This window comes from Poromitra crassiceps, assembly GCF_964638095.1.
Source record: "Poromitra crassiceps genome assembly, chromosome: 7".
NCBI lineage: Eukaryota > Metazoa > Chordata > Actinopteri > Beryciformes > Melamphaidae > Poromitra > Poromitra crassiceps.
The window spans coordinates 51,042,227-51,067,464 of NC_139628.1; the positions used below are offsets into that span (position 1 = coordinate 51,042,227).

At 46.7% G+C, this 25,238-nt stretch overlaps 1 protein-coding gene across 1 annotated transcript in view; it reads left to right on the forward strand.

The window, feature by feature from the left end:
• Window positions 1-996: 996 nt before the first annotated feature.
• The window catches only part of arap2 (ArfGAP with RhoGAP domain, ankyrin repeat and PH domain 2), a gene marked incomplete at both ends in the record, with an annotated part of 247,365 nt that continues 223,123 nt past the window's right edge, over window positions 997-25,238 (forward strand). Inside the window, 6 exons of the mRNA XM_083640202.1 lie at window positions 997-1,808; window positions 2,462-2,544; window positions 7,704-7,783; window positions 8,549-8,616; window positions 13,501-13,884; window positions 17,008-17,077. Coding sequence (XP_083496328.1) covers window positions 997-1,808; window positions 2,462-2,544; window positions 7,704-7,783; window positions 8,549-8,616; window positions 13,501-13,884; window positions 17,008-17,077 — 1,497 coding nt within the window. The remainder of the gene's footprint in view (window positions 1,809-2,461; window positions 2,545-7,703; window positions 7,784-8,548; window positions 8,617-13,500; window positions 13,885-17,007; window positions 17,078-25,238) is intronic.

Below are 25,238 nucleotides of genomic sequence, written 5' to 3' on the forward strand. Positions count from 1 at the left end.
ATTGAGAATGGATTCTAGATTCTGGAATCGAGAATCGTTGGAATCGAGAATCGATTCTAGAATCGGATCGTGACCCCAGGAATCGGAATCGGATCGGATCGTGGCTTAGCCGGATCGGAGCACCCCTACTGGTTAGGGTGACAAACATCAGGTGTTCCACATATAGACAGTGTGATGAACTACTGAAAAAACTAGATTCAAAGTTGAATTAGAAATACTAATATTTTTGTATACTATAGTTCCCTCACTTTGATAGTGATACAAGTACATTGTATCCTTGCATATTTCTGCAATCAATGGCAAATGATAATGACATCAATGTATGTTTAAAATGAAATGAAAAATGAAACCCCACATTTTTTAAACTTTTAAATGTCACTCTAACTCAAAATCAAGGTCCAGTTTGGCCAATTTTTAACAATATATACATATTATTTACAGTTTAAACTGAATTTAAAGATGTTTAATTCCTGTTTAACCTTCATGGACATTCTACACCTGCCTATGATACAAGAGTGTTTGCACATTCGTCCAAAGAAACAAGAGTAATTTCTTTCATTTTTTTAATTCAGTTTGGAAGCATGTACTGTACAGCCTTCATTTTCCTTCACATATCATGTTTTACTTTGATCTCTCTTTGTGTATCTGCAGCTCACAGCTGACCTGCTCCTTCCTCCAATGTTGGTATTGGTCACGTCCATCAGCTTCTCCCTGAGGTAGCAGCTCCATCAGCTTCTCCCTGAGGTAGCACCTCCATCAGCTTCTCCCTGAGGTAGCACCTCCATCAGCTTCTCCCTGAGGTAGCAGCTCCATCAGCTTCTCCCTGAGGTAGCAGCTCCATCAGCTTCTCCCTGAGGTAGCAGCTCCATCAGCTTCTCCCTGAGGTAGCACCTCCATCAGCTTCTCCCTGAGGTAGCAGCTCCATCAGCTTCTCCCTGAGGTAGCACCTCCATCAGCTTCTCCCTGAGGTTCCCTCAGCGTTGGGTCTCCAGCACCATGTTGGAGCCTCCAGAGCCCAGCGAGGAGATCTCCGACTGGCTGAGCGACCTGCACCTGGCCCAGTATGTCCTGTGCTTCGAGCAGGCGGGCTACCAAGCTCTGGAAGACTGCAAGGACCTCACTGAGGAGCGGCTCCTGCAGCTCCGGGTGTTTCCCACGGGCCACCGGCGACGCATCCTCCGCAGCCTGGAGGCACTGGGGATGGAGCGAGAGAGCGGGGAGGACGGCGAGGGAGAGGGAGAGGAGAGGCGTGGCCGGAGGGCGCCCGTGCCGCGCCCGAGACATGTCTTCTTAAAGGACAGAAACAGGGCGACGTCAAGCGAGGACCCTCAGCCAAAGGAGAGCGGGGCGTATGCTTTGGAGGGGAGTCAGTCGTTGCCTCCACGAGCAGGACTGGGAGCAGGACTTGCGTCGGAGGCCAGGGGCCTCAGCCCGCCCCGGCCGGCCCCGCGCGACCCCGCCAACATCCGGCCCTGCTCCTCCGCCTCCGTCTCCACCACCACCAGCAGCAGCAGCAGCGACTCGCTCTCCGTTTCCTCCCCGTCTGAGATGCCCTCCGACTGGGACGTTTCCTCGGAAGACCCTTCCCTCTCCAGCGCCGACTCCGTCCCGTGTCCGGCTGAAGTGTCCCACCCGCCCCGGGCCGATGACCCGGGGGTTTTTCTGGGTGAGATGGTGGAAAATAGCATCTATGAGAGAGAGCCCAGCGTTAAGGGTCCCAGGGGTCCGCGGCCCACGCGCTCCTACCGACTGAGGCACCGGCCCGTGCCCGAGATCCCAAGTCAGGCCACAGCGCCACCTCAGGACAGGTGAGTTCTCACTTCAAGTCAGGCCACAGCGCCACCTCAGGACAGGTGAGTTCTCACTTGGAGACGGTGGAATATATCTGCTCAAATGTTTCAGTGTTTACTCAAAGCTCTCGAGGACAAATAGAGGAGGCATGTCTGAATAGAGAAGTGGAATGCACCCTGATAAATTGTGTTTGACACTGCCAGGGCAGAAAGGAATAACTTTCATATTTGCTCTCTTAGCATTCGGAATCGCGTTGGCCGAGGGGCCTGAGGCCTCCAACTTATCGCATTGAATTCTCTATTCCACAATAACCCATGTAACGTCGCTGCACTTTTGAACTGCGGAAACTAACTTTCCCCACATCCACGCACTCACATGTACACGCACACACACATCCACGCACTCACACACACACACACACACACACACACACACACACACACACGCACGCACTCACATGTACACGCACACACACATCCACGCACTCACACACACACACACACACACACACACACACACACACACACGCACGCACTCTCATGTACACGCACACACACACACACACACACACGCACTCACATGTACACGGCGCGCTACCCGTTTCCCGCCACGTGCTGCGGCGGCGGCGCTGTGTTTTTTTTTTTATCTGCTTATTTCTCTTCCTCCTCAGGAGCGCACCGCCAGCGCAAACAACCAGCCCCGAACACCTACCCGGCTCCCAAGGTCCCACCGGTGCAAACGGCACACAGAAAGGTACACACAGTCTCTTCAGCTGCATGGCGCTTCATCTCCGCCATGAATATTTCATTTGGCATCGGAGTCAGCGGTGCTGTTGTTTGCCCGGATGAAAGGAGGAGAGAGGCGAGGCGGAGAGCAGGTGCGGGCGGGGTGTGTGGGGTTGGGGGGGGGGGGGGGGCGTTCGGCGGGGGCTTTCGTCGGGCGGGGGGAAAAAAGCGTCGCCCTGTTTGGAGCGCGTGTCTCGCCCTGTTTGGAGCGCGCGTCTCGCGTCTTCCTGCCGCCCGGCTCTCCAAAGTTTTGTAGAAGTTGTTTAACTTTGCTAACAGCACACAGTCTTGTAGGGCGCGCAATACAAATACGCTTTGCATCCCCCCCTGCTGCTGTGTGCATTGGACTTCGGTTGACCCTTATGTCTTGTTTGACAAGGCATGTGCCATTCTCTCTCTGTGCGCGGGGGGGGGGGGACGCGAGGTTCTCTTAGGAATATATAACAGGTTTCTGTCTGTCAAAGATGCTCGGGCCAGGTAGTGATGATAGTGCGCATAAATGTGTGTTTGAGAATCGCGAACATGTCCGTCTCCGACGTGGGACTGTATTTGCCCCACAGAGTGACATCGATTTATTCGCTCTTCAATTTTGTGCGTGAACGGATTTCTGTCCATTCTCGGCACTTGATCTCCTCTGACTTTTCTCTTTTTTTCCCCCGGCTTATTATCACTCCTTTTTCCGTGGAGCGTTGCTGCAGTACCGGTACCGGCCTCTCGGTGTTCCTTGTTTTCCAACTCTCTGAAGGGAAGAAAAGCAGGAGAGGAAAGTGTGTTTTGAACGGAAGAGGAGACGGATGCAGAGCAGACTGAGACAAAGAGGGAGGGGGGGAAGTGAGGGAGCCAAGAGCAAGCTGGTTCTGCCTTCACAGCCGGGGTCTGCTCGTAGCTAAAGGGATTTAACGTAGCATTTCACCCAACGCATATTTGAAACGTTTCATCGCAGACGAGTCTGATCCACCGCTGGAAACAGCCTGTTTAAAAATCACCGTCGCACCCGGAGGACAGTTTCGTCAGGCATTTAAAGTGAAATCAATCGATCGATCAATCAATCAATCATTTGATCGGACAGTGGAATACATGTAATTAAGCGGAAATCAGACAGTATACACTGTCCTGTTTAATCAGAATCATTTTATTCACCAAGTATAAATATAAGTTTAAATGTATAGGAATTTGTCTCGCTGACATTGTGACTCAACATTTAATGCAGGACATACAGACTATACATCATCATCTATGTACATACTGTATATACAGTATAGTGTTATATCCCATATGTACAGTACAGTACATAAGAGATTTACTCTGCAGTAACCTAGAGCCAACATAGTAATGACATACCGGACAGTTCAACAATATTCCAAGTATCCTGCAATATTCCTTTTGCCCATAATTTATGAATCCTTTTTAAAGCTGTGTTTGCAGTATATTATATTTCATAGTATAGCATATTATATTCATATTTTAAATGAATTCTTTCCCAGCAGTACTTTATTTGGATAGTAAAGGAGTCGTTGCGTTTGTCTCTGCTAAGTTTTGAATATCTTTGAAGGTATTAGCTTGAGGCTACCGTATAATAACTTCAGGGAAATAAAAAAATGGTTCATGGATTACATTCTAATCTAACAAACCTATCAATTTAAAAGTCAATCACGTCACCGTGGAAACAATTAAGCTTAGCCCAAAATCACAAATCAGAATCAGGGGGTCCCCGGTATATTTTCTATCTTTGTAAGGGGTCCTTGGCTGAAAAACATTTGAGAACCTCTCTTTCGACATTATCTAATCGTGTTCATTTGAAATGAGATGAAACAATTGAACTATTCATCAATTTGCTGGGGGACCTGCTGGAACGCCCTCACAGACCCCTGGATGTCCCCCGGACCACCTGCTGGAACGCCCTCACAGACCCCTGGATGTCCCCCGGACCACCTGCTGGAACGCCCTCACAGACCCCTGGATGTCCCCCGGACCACCTGCTGGAACGCCCTCACAGACCCCTGGATGTCCCCCGGACCACCTGCTGGAACGCCCTCACAGACCCCTGGATGTCCCCCCGGACCACCTCACGTTGAGAACCACTGCTCTGAGCTCTGTGGTGAGAGTGACACAGATGAGACATTAACGTGACTGCCTGACTTCATCAACTGAAGAAAGGAAAAGGCGGAAGCTTCGATCAGAACAAAACGGGTGTGCACGTTTTGTTACGTTTTGTTTTGTTACGTTTTGTTGGCCATGTTGTCGGTAGGGATGGGCATTTCTAGAAAAAACACTATTCGAAAGTCGCTGGCCAAAGTCGACTTTTAATTGAAATTCGAAAATAAAATAAAAATTGTCATTTATTTTTTTATTTTTTTTGTGTGAGTAAAATGTTGCATTGTCTCCCCTGATTCTAAGTCTAAGGGCCTGTGTCCACCTAGCGTCTTTTCCTCAGGTCCAGCGTCTTTTTTCAGTTGTTTCCAATGGGGTGAGAGCGTATGCGAGCGCACACGGACGTCTAGAGAAAGTGCACAGCTCCCAGCGTCTTTTTTCGGCGTTTTTGTGCGCCCGCTCCCAGCGCTTCCAGCTGAAAATATTTTAACTTTCAGAAAGACGCTGGTGTCGGCTGCTCCTTTTCTGGTAACTAATCATATGGAAAAACTATCGCAACAGAGACAGAACGGCTCAATTGTGGGAGCAGATCGGCTAGACACTTAATATTTCTGGTGAGTGTTGTGCTTACTGCTTTTAATAGCGTAGCCTACCTGTGTTGTTAGCATGCTAGCTGTCAGCTATCAAGCTGAACTAACGTTACTTGCAGACTGCTTCCTTGTATATTGTGCGCTGGGATCAGCATTCCCCAGCGCACTCCCAGCATTTAACGTCGGAAAAATACGCTAGGTGGACACAGGCCCTAAGGCTTTATTAATTAATAGAAAAAGCTTCTGCTGTGGATTTTTAGCTCAAACAAGCATTGCACCACTGAAGTAAAGAACATGTTACATGACATTGACATTTTCGAAAATAAAAAACAGTTTTGACAATCATGAGTGGTTCATTAAATATTTAGTAGGCTCAGGTCTGAGTGCCAAAGTCACCCCCTCTCCCTCTTCATGGGATTTCATCCGCCATTCATTTTTCCATAAACCTTGCTTAAAATGCTTATAAAAATTGTTTTACTTGCTCAAACCAAGCGATTCGACTATACTTAGAATCAGGGGAGGCAATGCAACATGTCACTCACAATTTTTTTTTTTTTTTTTTCGAATTTCGACTTTCAATAATAAAAGTCGACCTTGATAATAACAACGATTATTCGAAAATTCGAAATTCGATGCCCATCCCTAGTTGTCGGCTACATCAGCGTAGCTCCCCCAGACTTGAGAGACTTGAGACGAGAGTGTGGTTAGGAGCAGATACAGAGGCAGAAGATGGAGCCAGAGCCAGACAGATGGAACCAGAGGGGGGCAGTATGGAGCAGAAGCGCCCGGCGGGCCCCTGAGGGAGGCGCGAGCTGGCCCCGAGGTCGAGACCCGTAGATGATGATAAACGACGCTCACTGTCTGCCCAGCGAGCTTGTCCACAGAGAGGCCTGCTGCCATACAGTGGAAGCCATGCTGTCGTCATGTAAACGGAGCCCTTCATAAAGCCTACCAGGCCCTGTGCATGACCTCTGACCCCGCTCTGTCACGGCCTGGATTGTCTGTGTCTGTGTGTACTGAGTACACACAGACATGTGTGTACAGTAGACATAGGTATACTGTAGATAAATGCACGATAAACAAACACTCGAGTACACTGTACTCGAGTGTTTGTTTATCGTGCATTTATCTACAGTATACCTCGTTAGACGTGTCTCCAGGCGCCTTTGTGCATCTCGATGTGTTTTCATCGTTAAGTGCCACGATCTATGCACGCCACGGTCTGTGTGCGAGTCTTATTTCTCCACCCTGTGTGTGTGTGTGCGTGTGCGCGTGCGTGTGCGCGTGCGTGTGCGTGTGTGTGTGTGCGCGCGCGTGTGCGTGTGTGCGCGTGTGTGTCCGGGCCCTGTGGCTGTGTCTTCTGGCCCTCACAGTCCTCAGGAGAGGGGCAGTGTCATTTTTCACGGTGACAGGCAGTGGCCCACGCAGGGTGGCCCCCCGGTGTCCAGACTTAATAGTGTCTGGGCCCAGTCTCAACACTCTCTCTCTGCTGCCTCGGCCCGGGGCCCGCCGGCCGGCCGGCCGCGGTCCCTACAGGCGGCCAGGCCCAGTCAGAGAAATGGCCTTGGCACGGGGCACTGTCTGAGAGAGTATATATATACTCCCAGTTGGGGAAGTAGGGGGCAGAGGCAGAGAGATAGGCGTGCTACAACAGAATTTAATTGGTTTACTGCTTGTATTGTATCAAGGGTTGGCAAACAATTTTTTTTAGATCAATGACTTGGCTTCATCAAAGAGCACTTATAGAGACACTGCATGGAATAGGCCACGCCCATCACGGGGGAAAGCGCTCCATTCACTCCCATACACCAGCGTCATTTTCCTTGAATTAAACATAGCTAAAATCTGTTGTGTGGCGGGGCTGCGCAGACAGCAAATGTAAAAAATCGCAGATTAAAAAAAAAATTCTACTCCCGAGCAAAACAAGGAAGCCATTGAGAATTAGCTAGAAGAAAAATGTGGATCTAGCTGTCAGTGAAGTAAGTTAGAGTGTTCATCTTCCGTATATATGATCTTTGTGTGCCCCCACACGCGACATAGGAGAACGCCAGGATTGGGGGGGGGGGGGGGGGGGGGGGGGGGGGGTGTGGTTTCTTAATGATGACGTGCTCCGCAGTGTCTCTATAGACGGTTTTCATGGAATTTGGTTGCTATGGGAACAGTTTGAACCCTAGCTTATTTCCTGCCAGCTATTGTATTAGCAAACATTGCAACAGGAAGTAAGCTAGGGGCCATTTTGAATGTTTATGTTGTCAAATTAAAAGCGTCTATTATATACTAGCATCTGAGTGATTTAGATTGGAACTGGAACCATCCTTTGACGCTGCTTGCTTTCATGCGCCCGTGTGTTTAGGCCTCCGCACTGTGTGCTCTGCTACCATTTCAATGGCGTGACCCAAACAAACGCTTGTGCTTTGTTTTTCTCTCCTCTCCGTGTCCTTTCCAGCCAAACTTCAGAGGACCTTGACTCCTATCGTTCCCTACGGAGAAACCTTCCTGTACAACAACAGCCCCGAAAGCACTGCGGTGAGACAGCCGCTCGTCCATGCGGAACTGACACGTCTCACATCTTCAACACTTGTTTCAGCCACAGTCTCCACACTGAAACTTACCCGCCTCGCGCTGCTGCTGCTGCTGCTCTGTCGCCACCGCGAGCGCAGAGCAAAGAGCGGAGGGCGTGCTCCTCCTTTCAGTGTGGCCCCTGAGCCTAATGCAGGGGGTTTTCAAAGTCTGAGACTGTGGGCCTCCCCCCCAACCCCCCACCCAGACAAAGCATTGGAAAAAGGAGCCCCCCCCCCCCCCCCCCCCCCCCCATATGGGATCATGATTATATTTGATCCCCATATAGACACTCCACAATGGTCTGATATTTGCTGTCTGACATACTTCAGACTACACCAGATACTGTACATAAAAAAAAGGTCTGTCTGAATTGGCGTTTGTTAGGTTCTGACTCTGGGGAAGTGGAGAAAAGTGTCAAATTCCCCCCAAAACTGCTACATGTCTGAAATCTCTCTTTAACCAAATCACACTCATTTTGGTGATCTCCTTTTAATAACTAATGTCATATTGTCTCACTTGGATTGACTGAGCCTCCCCTGAAACTGCTCGGGAGTTTACCCCTGGGGATCGAGGCCCGCCGCCTCCCACTTTGAAAACCTCTGGGTTAATGGGAATGTCACCTTAGCCACTAAGCTAACCTAGCTAGCCCCACTAACACGATAATAATAACAGTGTGTCTGAGTGAAAGATGGACACTCTCTGATGCTACATCTCTTTTGGTCTCTATAGGGCCCACCAGCTAAAGACGGATCCTTAAAGAAAGGTGTTAAAGACAAGCTGAAGCAGAAGAAGCAGAGGTATGGTGTATGTTGTGTGTGTGTGTGTGTGTGTGCAGAGGTATGGTATATGTTGTGTGTGTGTGTGTGTGTGTGTGTGTGTGTGTGTGTGTGTGTGTGTGTGTGTGTGTGTGTGCGTGCAGAGGTATGGTATATGTTGTGTGTGTGTGTGTGTGTGTGTGTGTGTGTGTGTGTGTGTGTGTGTGTGTGTGTGTGTGTGTGCAGAGGTATGGTATGTTGTGCGTGTGTGTGTGTGTGGCAGAGGTATGGTATATGTTGTGCGCGTGTGTGTGTGTGTGTGTGTGTGTGTGTGTGTGTGTGTGTGTGCAGAGGTATGGTATATGTTGTGCGTGTGTGTGTGTGTGTGTGTGTGTGTGTGTGTGTGTGCAGAGTTATGGTATATGTTGTGCGTGCGTGTGTGTGTGTGTGTGTGTGTGTGTGCAGAGGTATGGTATATGTTGTGCGTGTGTGTGTGTGTGTGTGTGTGTGTGTGTGTGTGTGTGCAGAGGTATGGTATATGTTGTGCGTGTGTGTGTGTGTGTGTGTGTGTGTGTGTGTGTGTGTGTGTGTGTGTGTGTGTGCAGAGGTATGGTATATGTTGTGCGTGCGTGTGTGTGTGTGTGTGTGTGTGTGTGTGTGCAGATGTATGGTACATGTTGTGTGCGTGTACTACATGTGTGACACTTCTCTGTTTTCTGCGCCGTGCGTCGCCCCCCCACCTGCTACAGCTATAAATAGCAGTTCACACATTCCGAAAAGAGGAAGGTGGAACCAGTGATGAAGTCGCTGTGGTTGAACTCGCCTCAGTGTATCACACATAGAAGACAGCGTAGAGAACATAACTGTGTTAGGACATTCTTTTGGCTGCTGTAACGGATGGCGCAAGACCTGTCAATTCTGAAACAATGTAGACTGCTCAACACAAAAGACGCAGACTTCACATCTGGGTGCAACCCATCAAAGACCTTGAGTCACAGCGTCACAGAAGAAGTCTTAACCCATTGATACCTGATGCAGCATTTGCATGTATATCCCTCATTTGTGTGTGTGACGCGGTTCGCGGTCTTAAAGGGATACACACACAAACGCTGCATCAGGTATCAATGGATTAAAGGGCCCATTCACACTAAGGCCCACACGCACAATAACTATAAAGATAACATTGAGTATAATTTGAGTAAATACATCGTTATAAGTACATAAAATAAGCGTCTTTGAGTCCTTGAAAAGCACTATATAAGTCCCATGTATTGTTATTATAAAATGGCTGTATTCACACTACAACTAACTTTGACATAGTGGGGGCACGGTGTCGCCTCACAGCAAGAAGGTCCTGGGTTCGATCCCCACCTGGGACGCTGTGGGCGCTGAGGGTGTGTCCTCATCCCCATGTCCTCAGTGTCTGCAGGACATAAAGGGCCTTTCTGTGTGGAGTTTGCATGTTCTCCCCGTGCCTGGGGTTTCCTCCAGATAAGAACCCCTCGCTAAAAAAAACGTGATAAAATACTTGATATAGTTGTTATGTGAACACAGCCATTCTATGTTTATAGTTATACCACAGTTATCTTTATAGTAATAGATCTTAGGCCATGTTCACATTACAGGCAAATCTGATTTGCTGATAAAGTCATTAATCATCATTATCTTGATTGGTTTCCCAAATCTGATTTGGGAGTGTGTCCGCACTGCCACAAATCTGAGCTAAACAGCCTATCTGCATGGGTTGCTATGGTAACGACGTAGGCATCAGTAAATACGTACGTTGGTGACGTGGTTTTCCTGCACAGAAGCATTTGATGATGAGTTGCGAGTGACGTTCAAATCAGATTTGGTGGATCTGCACATCTGCACTGACGTCACATCAGTCGAAAGCAGATTGGAAACTACCTCCATATGTGGTTTGGGACAAGTGACACAAATCAGACTTGAAGCGTCCAGACTCATAAAACCAATCTGGATAAAGTCATTAATAGGTCACTAATCTTCACAAATCAGATTTGGCCTCCTAGTCTGAACATGGCCTAAGTGTGAATGAGCTTTTAGGTTTGAAATTTGTTCCTACAGTACATGACATCCTAATAATGTTTGCTTTGCAATAAAACACAATACAGCTATTCACCCTCATTGAGAATCATCTATCCATCCATCCATATATAAATTTGACAATGTGGACAATGTTTCTCTGTTGTCTCTCTGTTTCAGTTTTTGTCTCACTGATGATGTCATCAGTGATGTCATAAATCACTGATGATGTCATAAGTGATGTCATCAGTGATGTCACTTGAGCAATTGTGCATTGTGACATCAGTGATGATGTCATCAGTGACCTCATCAGCATTGTGTCATAAGACTGATGGATGTAAACGTAAGGGGCACACACACCCGCACGCATGTAAACTTAAGGGCACTAACATTTTGTGAGCAACACACACACCCGCGCGCGGCAATAGGGCAGGCGAGGTCACGCAGCAGCCGAGCTCGGCGAGCTGCAGGGCGGGCGTGGCCTCGCCAGCGAGCCCGCGCAGCGGGTGAGCCTAGGAACTGATGCCTAGTAAAGATAAAATGGAGGATGTGACTGACGGTGTTCAGGATGATTTTCTTTCTATCTAGATTCTACAAGACATATATATGAATTATTGTTGATAGCTCAATCAATTCAAAAAGTGATTGCTCTTTAATTGTCTATAAAGCAGCTCCTTGACATTGCATAAGTCAATTCTTTTTTAAAGCAGGACTAAACCCCAAAACACTTTTTTTCAGCTTTTAACCAATATTATATGACTTTGGGGGTGGTGTGTGAAGAATTCTGGTCAAAATTTCCACATTTGAGACCAAACTGTTACCATTGTACCATTTGTATCATTTTCAGCAGCATAAGTTCCCTCTATGGGTTCAAACCTGCTTTTTTTTGTGCCCTCAAATGAATGGGAGATTTGGTACATCGTGACGTCACGGTGGGGATAGCGCGTGCCCCACTCATGTGAAAAAAAAAATCCTCCCCCCATGTGATTACTGTAGTTCACGCGGCGCGAGCCCTTTAACTCATTGAGTGCCAGCCACTTTTGGAGAACGGATGCTCCCAGTGCCAGAGTTTCAGAGCGTTTTCAGTGATTTCTCGAGGCCCACAGAATATTGTGTGATATTACTATGTAAACACTGAACACGCACAAAGAACGATGAGACTCTATTCTATCGTCTGCAAAAAAAAGTTTATTGATCCCATTTTCCGTTCTTTAGTTATGAGCCGGAGAAGATAGCTTGGTTCATCCAAAAACAGCAATTTTTTTCTAGAAGCTGAGATAATTGGCCTTTTGTGAAATTAAACATTTCAAGCACATCACTGACTCTGAAGCTAATCTTTTCTAATGTAGTCACACCTCAAAAATAATTTCCTTCAATAAAACAGTGAAGGCCAGGGAATTCTGTTTGGCAGAATAATATTTTTTAGCTACAACCAGCAGCGCTGGCCCCTGCGTGCGCTGCTGGTTGCAGCTTCTTGCTGGTCTTGATTTGCTGCTGGTGGGCATCGGATATTCTGGCTTGCGTTTGTCAATCCTGTCCTGCTGCCTGGGTCTGTCTGGGTGTTGCGCGCTGCTCTGCGTGCCCCCCCCCCCCGCCCCCCGCCCCGCCCCGCCCCGCCTCGCCTCAACTGCACACTCCTCCTCCTGTCTGTGGTGGCTCTCTGCTGAGTTTGCTGTGCGCACAGTGAAGGGACATCGACATCCTGCTTTTTTACAGCGTTCCGCGTGTGTTTGTCACTGGCAACGATGCTTCCAGTTGAGAATAATAGCAACTCCACGGTGTGGATGTGCGGATGTGCTGTCCGGCTCAATTGTGGGAGCAGATTGGCTGCTGCAGGCACAGCTGCAGTAACGTGCTTCAGCATATCGATGCATACGGATGCGATGCGATTTCCGTTTCCATAACGACTTCTTCTTTGTTTTTTCCTTGCCTTTCTGTTATGTGGAGAGCACTGTCGCCACCTAAGGGTTCTGTAAAATAGGTTAGACACATCCAATAGCTATAATATTTGTACATCAGAGGCAGAAGGCTTTGATCGACGCCCCACCGTCAAAAAACGCAATTGACGAACATGTCCGTCCTTGGCACTCAATGAGTTAAGAGCAATGCATCCATGGGTAATGCCTACTGTGGCTAATATTAGCCGGTAGTTAGTTATGTTACATGGCAGTAAAACGCCACTGAATGACCAAATTGATAGAACTTTTAACCATTTCGAGTAACACTGTTTCCATACGGATCACCAGCATTAGTTTGTAGTTTATAACGTGGCTATATTCATAACGTTTTCTATGATATCTATCTCGGATACACAAAAAAAACTGGGAGGCGGGTGATAGCGTCTAAGTCGATGATTTGATTTGACCGTTCTGGGCACTGGCGTTGGCGTTGGCCAATCCTGGCGTGTTCCACCCCCAAATCGATTGTGTCTGGTGCAAAGTGAGTGGGTTTCAGGACGAAACAGTCTCGAGCCACTAACATTATCTTTAGAGCAATATTCCTGGAATGCAAGTTTAACTAAACAGTTACATGTCCTCTGCATTCGACATCAAATGAAGATATTACGGGTTGTTTTATTTTGTATGTTACATACTTATTGGCCAAGTTATGTTAGTTTATGGGGGAGGAATTCTGCCAGCTAAAAAAGGGAGGTATAGGCGACCATCTTGCCTGCAGAGTTTTCAAATCAAGTAGAATACAGTTTTGCAAGAAATCTGGGGGGTTTAGTCCTGCTTTAAGGCCTTTTTTGCAGCTTGTGTCTCATGAAATGCTATGCGTTATTGGATAGTCATTTATAATTTGATTTGATTGGTTGTGAGATTGATAGATGAACATACTGTCACATAACAAATAATTACGATAGTGTCACCTGTCCCCATACAGAAAAAAGGCTAAACACAAAGAGTCAGCGAAGGGACCGGATGAATCCAAGACAAAAGCGCCAGCCGTCCCCGAAGCCTACGAAGACGATTACTCGACAGTGGAAGACTGCACCACCATTTTGCAGGAGGACAATCGGAACCCGGTGAAAACGGTGACGTTCGCACCTCTGGCGTTCGGCGCGGCGGCCTCCGGCCCCGCCTCTCGGGACGGGTCTCTGAAGATGGTGGTGTGTGACCTCTACTCTACGGAGGCCGCCGACGCTCTGGGGGGCGCCGTCACGAGCGCGCTGACCTCCCCTGACATTTCCCCGTATGCGTGCTTCTACGGAGCGCCGAAAAACCAGCTACTCAAATCTGGTTGGCTGGACAAGCTGTCTCCTCAAGGGTAGGTCACTACTCAAACTGACCAATGAGAACAGTCAAACGTTTGGACACACCTGATTGAATGTACGGTGTTTTTCATGACCTTAAAGCCATTTGGATCTAAAGGCTTCTGTTTAAATGCTTGGAATGTCTGAGTAGAAAATAGAAATAGAATTCTGAATAGAATAGAAACGGTTAAGTTGTATGAAAGTCTTTCCATCAATGCAAAGGGCGGCTACTTTAAAGAATCTCAAATCTAAGATCGTTTTTGATTTGTGTAATGCATTTCTGATCACTTTTTAATTCCATCTGTGTTTGTTATTTCACAGTTTGGCTGCCTTTGCTGTTATTCTAGAATGTGGAAAAGAGCAAAAAATAAAAAATAAAGAAAAATGATCCACTTATCTACACGTCTACAGAATCCTCCGCAGTAGAAGACAATCTGTGTTGCTGCGGCTCCACATTGCCTATAGGGATTCATGTTTGGTAGGTTATAAATATTGCCTGAACTTTATGCAAGTTGAGCTACATTTAAATAGTTCAGCTCACAGCCGTCTAGATAGAAGAGTCCCGACATCTCCATTCACTCCAATGGACCAGTTTTTTACTCTCAAGAGTTCCAGGAAGTAAGGTCCTGGATTAAGCAGCACTGTCGAGTTGCAGCAAAATTGACAGTTTGTGTTGTACTCTGAAAGGGTTTCCTCCCCCTTGAATCAAATTGTACATTATCAGCTTTATTTTAGCATTCAAAAGTAGCGCGAGACCCATTCCTGGCTGTTCATTGGCTAATGAGTCTCGCATTTTGGTCCTCCGCTGACGCCACTCTCTCTCTAGAGGACACTAGTTCAGCTGTAGAGCTCCGAGTGCCTGCGTGTAACTGTTGGCGACCACAGACTTCCTGGCCCGTTTGATTCAAACCGCCCTCATTTCCTGCCTTTTACTCGCCTCATTTGCGTCCGTCTACTATCTTTGATGATTCTGATGAACTGACACGGGCTACTGGATGTAGAAGCCTGGATCAGAACCTCCCCATTATGCACGGTGTCAGTGCAGCCGTAGCAAAGGAAAGCCTTATTCACCACGCCCACTTTTTCTCTCTTCCGCGTTAGGTGCAATTGTATTTGTTCATTCCGGTTCAGCGCTAGTTGGCGGCCAATTTCAAAACAAAACGTCACTATGAATGAAGTTGGGCAACATTCAGCAACTACACTGCGGCCAACTTCAGTTACATGTTCATAGCGTTAACTGCTGCGAAGAGCCGACGGCTGTTACCCGGTCGGCATTTAACGTTAGTTACAAAAGCACGTCGACAGTGTTTTCTCACTGCCAGTACAGCAGGGGCTGACCGACTACTAGCTAGTCCCACCGGTCACACAGCCAGCGCTCTCAGATCTCGCTGCTCCTTATATATTTCCAAATAGGCGTTACTCTGATAAACTGGGTCACATATTTGGAATGTTACGTTCTCATCCGAAAAAATATAAAAATTTTAAAACAGTTTTTTGTTTTTGTGTCCTTGAAAACAGCTTTTTGGCAAGTCAAAAAATGATTGCGGAGGGTAGACGTTCATCTACTTCCTGGGTATAAAACGGAAAGACGATTACGAAATGACGTGATGCGGAAGCGTCCTTATTAGGGATGTTCGATATTGGCTTTTTTACCGATATCCGATATCCGATAATGTCCAACTCTTAATTTCCGATACCGATATCAACCGATATCAACCGATACCGATATAAGCGGGCTTTTTTTCCACCAAAATTTCACGTAACAAGTTACATAATGTAGCTTAATGTAGCTGAAGAGTTTAATATATAATATGCATGTTGTGTTAAAGTTGTAAGTGTTAGAGAAGCGAGCTTGTGACCAGAAGGTCGTCGGTTCAATCCCCGGGACCGGCAGGATAAATCTGGGTGGGGAAAGTGAAAAGGCAGCGCTTGCCCCTCCCTCATTACCACCACTGAGGTGCCCTTGAGCAAGGCCCTTAACCCCAACCGCTCCAGTGGAGCTGCTCAGTGGCCAACAGATCAGACTGTGGTTGTACTGGTCAGCTTCCAGGTATGAATGTGTGTGTGAATGTGAACAGGGCACTCCTGAAAAAGAGAGCATTGCTCTCAGTGAGACTCCCCCTGTATTTCAAAAAAAAAAAAAAATGTCGGCATGAAAACCGATACCGATATTTTCCGATATCGATTTTTTATGCTAATATCGGCCGATAATATCGGTAGGCCGATAATATCGGACATCCCTAGTCCTTATACAGGCAAATAATAAGGTGAGTAGGAGACGACGTGCGCGCGTGTGCGTTTGAGATCCGGTAGCCTGGCAGAGCTGCGGGTTTCACCCTTAGCTCAGAGAGCTATAGAGCTATCAATCATTTCCTTTCTTTTTAGACTCCACATCACCAGCTGATTTGCATAGGTTTGGCAAACTGCCCTTGGGCTGTTGAATATTCACGCTGAAAGTGGCCATTTGTTTTCATTATGCTAATTGGCAGGTGTTGATACAACTCTTGACGTGAATGAATCAGTAGCGCTCTCTCTCTCAGTCTCCATGAAATACCAGTACCTGTTCCGAGCGTAGCGATTGGCTCTCGATACCCGGCCATCTTGGAACACTGTTGATAGCCCTCTCTGTGTGTGGCCATCATCTTTCAGCATAGCAAAGTATAACGTCCAAAACGGAGTCATCTTGATTGAATGGGGCTCGGTCAGACATTCCTACCGGACACTAATTGGCCGTGTCTGCGGGTGGGAAGCCGGTGAGCTATGTGCCCTGGTCGCTGCAGTAGTGCCTCCTCTGGTCGGTCCGGGGGGGGTGCACCTGTTTGCGGGGAGGGGAACTGGGGGGAATAGCGTGACCCTGGCCCGTGAATCTCCCTCGCTGTCAGGTGAAAAAAAAGCGGCCGGCGACTGCACAACATGTACCGGAGGGAGCATGTGCTAGTCTACGGCTCTACCCAGATCGGCAGCGGGGGTGGAGCAACGACCGGGACAGCAGCGGGTACAATTTGGGAGAAAACGAGTGAGAAATGGATTGAATGAGTCAGATGGGCCGAGAATATGTCAACATTATGAGAAGTGAGTGGAGATATTTCAATGTTTTCATCCCCCCCCTCCCCCTCCCCCCTCTCTTGTCTTTTCAGAAATTGCGTTTTCCAGAGGCGCTGGGTGAGGTTTGATGGCGAGAGTCTGGCTTACTACAACAATGACAAGGTTAGTGGGAGATGCCACACACACACACGCACGCACAAACGCACGCATGCACACACACACACAAGCGTGTACACACACACACACACACAAGCGTGCACACACACACAAGCGCGCACACACACACACACGCCTGCCACATGACCTTTACCACATGCAGACAAACACGCCTACACAAAACGACACTATGTTCAGACTTCCCTCTCACCCCGCCCACACCCCCTCCTGTCACACCTACAGCCCCACACCCCCTCCTGACACACCCACACCCCCTCCTGACACACCCACAGCCCCTCCTGTCACACCTACAGCCCCACACCCCCTCCTGACACACCCACACCCCCTCCTGACACACCCACACCCCCTCCTGACACACCCACACCCCCTCCTGACACACCCACAGCCCCTCCTGACACACCCACACCCCCTCCTGACACACCCACACCCCCTCCTGACACACCCACAGCCCCTCCTGACACACCCACACCCCCTCCTGACACACCCACACCCCCTCCTGACACACCCACACCCCCTCCTGACACACCCACACCCCCTCCTGACACACCCACACCCCCTCCACACCCCCTCCTGACACACCCACACCCCCTCCTGACACACCCACACCCCCTCCTGACACACCCACACCCCCTCCTGACACACCCACACCCCCTCCTGACACACCCACAGCCCCTCCTGACACACCCACAGCCCCTCCTGACACACCCACAGCCCCTCCTGACACACCCACAGCCCCTCCTGACACACCCACACCCCCTCCTGACACACCCACAGCCCCCCACACACTCACACTCACTGGAAGCCAAGTTCATTTCTTGGTTCTGGACAGCAAAGCTATTTTTAAGCTGCTAACACCTCCCATTCAGCCACTCATACATTCACACACGCACTGTATACACCGTACTCATCCGAGCCAAACGCTCTCTCTCTCTCTCTCTCTCTCTCTCTCTCTCTCTCTCTCTCTCTCTCTCTCTCTCCTCCTCATTGTCATCATCATCATCATCATCGTTAGCCCAGTGGGGTAAAGAATGGGGGCAAGGACAGAGTGACATTACGCCACGCATGGCTGCCCCACGCTCTCTCTCCGTGCCCGCCCAGCCATACAGTAAAGTACATTGATGTTGGCACCTGACCAGTTTTACCCCAGAAAAAGAGCGAGAGAGAGAGAGACAGAGAGACAGAGAGAGACAGAGAGAGAGAGAGACAGAGAGAGAGAGAGAGAGAGAGAAGATTTGCCTCGTTTTTTTGCCTCCCTCAGCACTTCTCCCTCTTCTCCTTCTGTCTGACAGTCGAGTTCGAAATGCCGCTTAGCATCGCCCTAGAGAGAGAGAAAGAGACAGAGAGAAAGAGAGAGAGAAAGACAGAGAAAGAGAGAGAGAATGACAGAGGGAGAGAGAGAGACAATGACAGAGAAAGAGAGAGAGACAGAGAGAGAGAGAGAGAGAGACAATGACAGAGAGAGAGAGAGAGAGAGAGACAGAGAGAGCGCGCGCTTGGCAAGGTTGCAGTCAAACATGCCGACAAAAAAAAAGGACATTTTAACCTCTCTCTTGTGGGAATAGTCTCTCTTTGTCCCTTCCACAAGCTTTTTGTCTGTTGTTCCCACGTATTCAAAGTGGTTTTCCGCTGCACCTTTGCATGGAGACAACCGGCGGTCATTACTGAGCCACTCACAAAAGCTGACTCTGAATGGAATGCATGTGTGCGTGTGCTTGGCTTGCGTGCGTGCGTGTGTGTGTGTGTGTGTGTGTGTGTGTGTGTGTTTGTGCTTTTGGACTTCTGTTTCACTTCTGTTTTGTAGTTGGGGCCCCGACAGAATCTTAAACGAGATGTTTCAATGCACACACTACCAGATACACGCACTGTATACTAGGGCTGTCCCCGCGAGTCGACGTACTGTAATCGATGACGTCGACTACGTAATTACGTCAACGCACGCTACGTGCCTCGACGCCGACGCGTCAAAATCGTCACAAAAGAAAAATTGTGTGGCTAATGTTAGCGGCTAACTGTTACTTGTCGTTACTTTACATGGCAGTAAAATGCCACTGAATGACCAAATTGATTAATCTTTTAACCATTTCGATTTCCACTTTCCATACGGACCCCCAGCATTGGTTAGTTGTTAACGTTGTGACTATATTTATAACGTTATAACGTACTCTGAATACAGCCTATCACGTCATGTTGAAAGTAATTTCTGCACCGCAGCGAACATAACATACACCATTTAACGGTGTTATTCGGCCGTTTAACGTTAACGTACATATTTCCATTTGCTTTCACGGCTAACATGTAGACAATTGATTAAACTAACGTTACAGAGTACAGACCATTGTTAGTATGTCGCTGCTCACGTTAATTTACTGCGTGCATCATTCAACAGTGCTATTCGGCTGTTTACATTCTTCTGTTTGCGTTCACGGCCATGTAAGATCAAAACTAACGTTACAGACCATTGTTACAGTCTGTGACTGTTAGCTCCACATTACTCCAGTGATGAAATAAATCCATGTCCTGTAAAAATAGTGATCCTCCTCAGTTTAGGGAAAGGGTTCATACATACAGTGATTTCATTCATTCATTCATTTACCTTTATTTATTCAGGAAAGGTCAGTTGAGAGCGCAAGCCCTCTTTTACAATGACGCCCTGACATAATACAAATACACAAAAACATCACAATCAACACCAAGTATCAAAAGACACAAAGCCAATACAGTACGAATAATACAGAACGAATAATACAGAATAAATAATACAGAACAGCATTTCAGATACTAAAAACAGGAACACTCAACTGATACTGTATCCTCCAATAAAAGTTTAAACTGATTAAGTGAAACCAGTTGATCTAGTTTCAGTGATTTCTGCAACCTGTTCCACTTGTCTGGCGCATAAAAACTAAAAGCTAATTTCCCAAGTTCAGTATTAATGCGGGGGGTTTTAAGGGTTAGGTATTCCTGTGCACGTGTTCTATGTGAGAGTGCTTTGAGTTTTAGAAGAGATGTAAGATAAGTGGGTAACTTATTGAGTAATGCCTTATAAACAAAGAGGAGGCAGTGGTGTTCCCTTCTAACACTCAGCGAGGGCCATCCTAATTTCTGATACAGTAAACAATGATGTGTTCTGAATTTATCCCCAGTTATAAACCTTAAGGCACTGTGATAGCAGGCATCAAGTGATTTTAATGCGGATGGGGCTGCATGCATATATAGTATTTCGCCATAATCCAGAACTGAAATGAGGGTAGACTGAACAATAGTCTTTCTATTTTCAAAAGAGAAGCATGATCTATTTCTGTAGAGGGATCCCAGTCTAGTCCTAAATTTCTTTTTGATCTCAGAAATGTGAGTTTGAAATGAAAGCTTTTCATCTAGCCAGATGCCTAAATATTTATAAGTGGCCACGCGCTCAATCTTTGCTCCATTAAGGGAGCAGATATTTAGTGACATGTCTTGGTTTCTAGCATGTGAGAATAGCATAAACTTTGTTTTAGATTCATTTAGCACTAGTCTGAGATCAAAGAGGGATTTCTGAATACAATCAAATGCGACTTGAAGATTTTTCACAGCCTGTTCAGCAGAAGATGCACAGGCATACAGAATAGTATCGTCTGCATAATAGTGCAATTGACAGTTATTTATAGAGGCACCAATGTAATTAATATATAACGCAAAAAATGTTGGCCCTAAAATAGAGCCCTGCGGCACACCATTTTTTATCTCCAGAAGACTAGACTGCAAGCCCTTGGCTTCTATACATTGAGTTCTCCCAGAGAGGTAATCCCGAAACCAGTTACAGGCTGTTTCATCGAACTGTAATGAGGACAGTCTAGCCAGGAGTAAGTGATGGTTTACAGTGTCAAAAGCCTTTGACAGGTCAATAAACAGAGCTGCACAGTGTTTCTTTCTATCAATGGCAGAGGTGACATCCAGGGGCGGTTCTAGGCCTTTTTTGGGTGGGCTTTAGCCCACCCAAAAATAGTCTCAGCCCACCCAAAAAAATAGAGGCAAAAAAACCTTTTTTTTTTTTTTTTTTTTTTAATCCATGGTGGTCATTAGTAGCAGTTTCTGACCACACTCAATGCGCTGTGTGCGTGTTTCCCCCCCCCCCCCCCCCTCTATGTTCTTAGGGTGGGCTGAGACAAAAATTTAGGGGGGTTCAGCCCACCCAAAAAGTTTCTAGAACCGCGGCTGCGCAGGCGCTCCCTCCTCCATCTATCTGCCTAATCCCACATCACTTCACACAGGTCACACACACAGTACAGCAGTGAAGTGGTCCTCCACAGACCACACAATCGTTCTCCCCACTCATGATCAATGAAACTGTGAGGTGAGCATTGAGCAGTCAGAGTCGTTAGTAGTTACTTAATTAGCGCATATTAATATGCAAATTAGTGCATAACGTTGTTTCGTAGGCTAAACAAAATAACTTGTCGCTGTGCCTGCCAGACAAACAGGTGGACTGGAGGAAGGTAGGTAGGCTACCATGGCACCAGCCAGCCATGTCATGCTAGCTCGCAGTAAAGCGGGTGTAAATGGATGCGATGTTTTTTGAGAAACATAAGGGACGTGACAAACATATTTTCAAACGGGTCCCTTGATATCTGAATGAAATTAAGCCCTTCAGAATCGAAACTCCTGCTTTAGTGCTTACAGTATATTATTATCTTGTCGGAATATTATTCCAGCCAATAAGTTAGGAAATTCCCTTTTGATTTAATTTGACTTTTGTTTTGCCTACAAAGCAAAATGTTACTTTACTTGAAACTCCCCTGAAGTGATTTTGGTATTATTTATGCAAGCATAATTCTACCATATAGTAACCTGTATGCAGAATATATATAGTATATATAGGGAAACAATTATTTTTTCATCGCTGTAAAACCACAGAACGGTAAAGAAGATATTGATGTGTGTAGTTCTTCATAGATCTAGTCTCTTAATTTTGATCTCAAAGTGCGCCAGTTTGATCCATTTTTACTTGAAACTGTACAAAATTTTCTTCCGGGGGGGCATGCCCCCGGACCCCCCTAGGGGTTCAGTGGTCCATGACCTTTGGGTGGGCTGAGCCCACCCAAAGCTCTGATGCTAAAACCGCCCCTGGTGACATCATTTACAACAAGACTGGCAGCTGTGATGGTGCTGTGACCAGCTCTGAAACCAGACTGATAAGGGTTTAAAATAACATTTGTTGTCAAAAACTCTCGAAGCTGAGCATTTATAAGAAAATCCAATACCTTGGCCAGGCAAGAAAGCTTAGAAATGGGCCTGTAGTTATTTAAATCATTTATATCGCCCCCTTTATGCAAAGGAGTGACCAGGGCTGATTTCCAGATTTTGGGAATCAAGCCAGAAGTGATAGTCAAATTAAAAATATGTGTTAAAGGCTCTGCTATAAGAGGGGCAGAAAGCTTCAACAGAAATGGATGTAGCTGATCTGCACCTGTAGAGCTTTTCATACATTTAGCAAAGCACAACGCATCTAAAACTTCATGAAAAGTAAATTGTCTGATAGTAAAGGAAGAGGCACTTATAAGAGGAGAAGCCAGGGGCACCACATTTCTTTCAGTGGGACAGCCATCCAGAGGTAGTTGTGAATCAGTTGCCCCAAACAATTTTTCAAATAGAGAGCCTGACTCAATAAAGTGATGATTAAAAGCATTACAGATGTCCCTCCCATCACTTAAAGGGCCAGAGTCCAGGATGATCTGCTGCGGGAGTGTGGCAGACACACTGCCTTTAAGAGATTTAATCAGTTTCCAGAATTTTGCTGAATTGTTTCCACAATTAGACAGATTATTTAGGTAGAATGTAGCTTTAGCCTTTTTCACCATGAAAGTGCATTTGTTTCTAAGACATCTGAAAGTTTGCCAATCCACAGCACACCCGGAAGATCTTGCCGAAACCCATGCTTTATTCCTTTTTAGAATCAAACTGTTTAATTCCCGGGAAAACCATGGGTTGGATCTATTTTTGACTCGCTGTCTCTTAAATGGGGCATGTTTGTCAACAGAAGAATTAAAAATAGATGAAAAATATTCTATGAATCATGATGATCAATTTTGCACACCATTGTACTGTAAGATGATGATTTTATGTTGGACTGCTGATAAACTCAGTTGACATTGCACAAGGTTTTTGGTATTCCTCCTGAAAGTGACTTGAATTTTTTTTATTCTACTATTTTATTTTGAATTGCACTATATTCATTTTATTTGAGGACAAGCTCTTGCTTTAATTTTATTTAGATTTTATGTTGGACTGTTAAAGAGAATGAGATGGTTAAATAAAATACTGAAATTGAGAAGTTTTTGGTTATTTATTTGTTTTGGGTAAATTTATTGTTATATAATAAAAATAAAAAATCGACTAATCGAAAAAATAATCGTTAGATTAATCGATAAGAAAATAATCGTTTGGGACAGCCCTTCTGTATACACAAAGTTTTTGGACACACCTGATTGAATGTACTGATGTTCGTTCTTAAGCCATTTGGATCTAAACACCTCTGCTTAGATGCGTGGAAAGTGTTATTTTAGACAGCGCCGCAGTGTTGACGTGTTCGCACCGGTTTAATAAACCCGTGACAACACTGGTGTTACCGTGACAACACTGGTGTTACCGTGACAGCACTGGTGTTACCGTGACAACACTGGTGTTACTCGGTGACAGACATTTTACAAGACAAGATATCCGTGGGCTCAATACCTGCTTATTCCCTTCTGTGAGCTCCTCAGCTGTCTGGATCTTTCATTCACCTGCTCCCCGACACAGCCGTCATGGTACTCATCGGATATTATATTTGAGACGAAAAGTTAATTTATTCAGCTGGGAGCAGAGATGGGAAAGGTACACATATTCTTTACTTAAGTACAGTTACTTGTCTAAATAAAGACTCTGGTAAAAGTAGAAGTACTGATTCAACTTGTTTAATCAAGTCAAAGTAAAAAAGAAAATACAGGCTCTGAAATGTAATCAAGTACAAAAGTAAAAAGTATTTCTCCCGGCTGTTTCTGTGCAAAGCTAACTGAACCTCACGTCATATTAAGATAAACAGAATTTCTGGGGTGGCGACTCTGGAGACGATGAACCGAGCACGGACACACTACAATTAACGCTCTCCAAGTAGTAGGATTGTCTACAGGTGGTGTATGCTGATGGTATATAATCTCTGGTCCTGGATTTGTTTGAAACACAGTCACTGAAGAACTAAATCTAGGAAATGAGAATAAATAAACTGACAGTCCTTCAAGTCAGTTTTGGTGGAGCACAAAGTCCTTCATCACTTGTGTTAGTGGTAGGGAGTGGACTTGGTTCAGGCGATGTGTGCCCAGAACTTGGCGGATCTGGATCCGACACACGTGGGCCAGACTGCGAGGAGATCTCTTGGCCTCCAGAAAGACCCTGAGAGCCTCAGGATCCGCCCTCTCCTCCAGCTGTGCCTGCTCTGTGGTCACCAGGGCCGGGTCAGCGCCGTGGTCCAGCAGCAGCTGGACGAAGACCGTGTTGCACCTGTTATTCAGCACCACCTCCAGCAGGCGAGAAGCCACGTCACGGGTCAGAACGCCAGCAGCCTGAAGCAGCAGGTGGAAGCAGTCCAGGAGGTTGTATACAGCACTGATGTAGAGAGGGGTGCGTGAGCCGTGTATGCTTCTGTTAGGGTCGGCCCCGGCTTCCAGGAGGATCCGGACACAGTCCAGGTGACCGCAGAGCACAGCACAGTAGAGAGGCGTCCAGTTATACTCATCAGCTAGGTCTACCTGTGCTCCCTGTGTGATCAGGTAGTCCACACAGGCAGCATGACCCCTCCAGGCTGCGTGCACCAGAGGGGTCCCCCACCAATAAAGACCCGGCTCATTGATCTGCCTTCTGAAGTGGTCTTCCTGCAGCAGGCTCCTCAGTGTGTCCAGGTCTCCTGCCCCGACGGCATCATAGAGCTGCCTGTCACCATGTCCTGCTTGAACAGCCATTGCTTCAGATGCGTCACTGTACCACACTGACTTGTATGCTGTGTCTCAAACAGAAGGCAGTATCAGTGTTGCCAGGTGGGAAATGTTGAATTATCGTACCTGAGGGTCAAAATTATTGTTTTTGGAGGGAAATTATCACACGCGCGCAGCGGCTTCTTCTTCTTCTTCTTCTT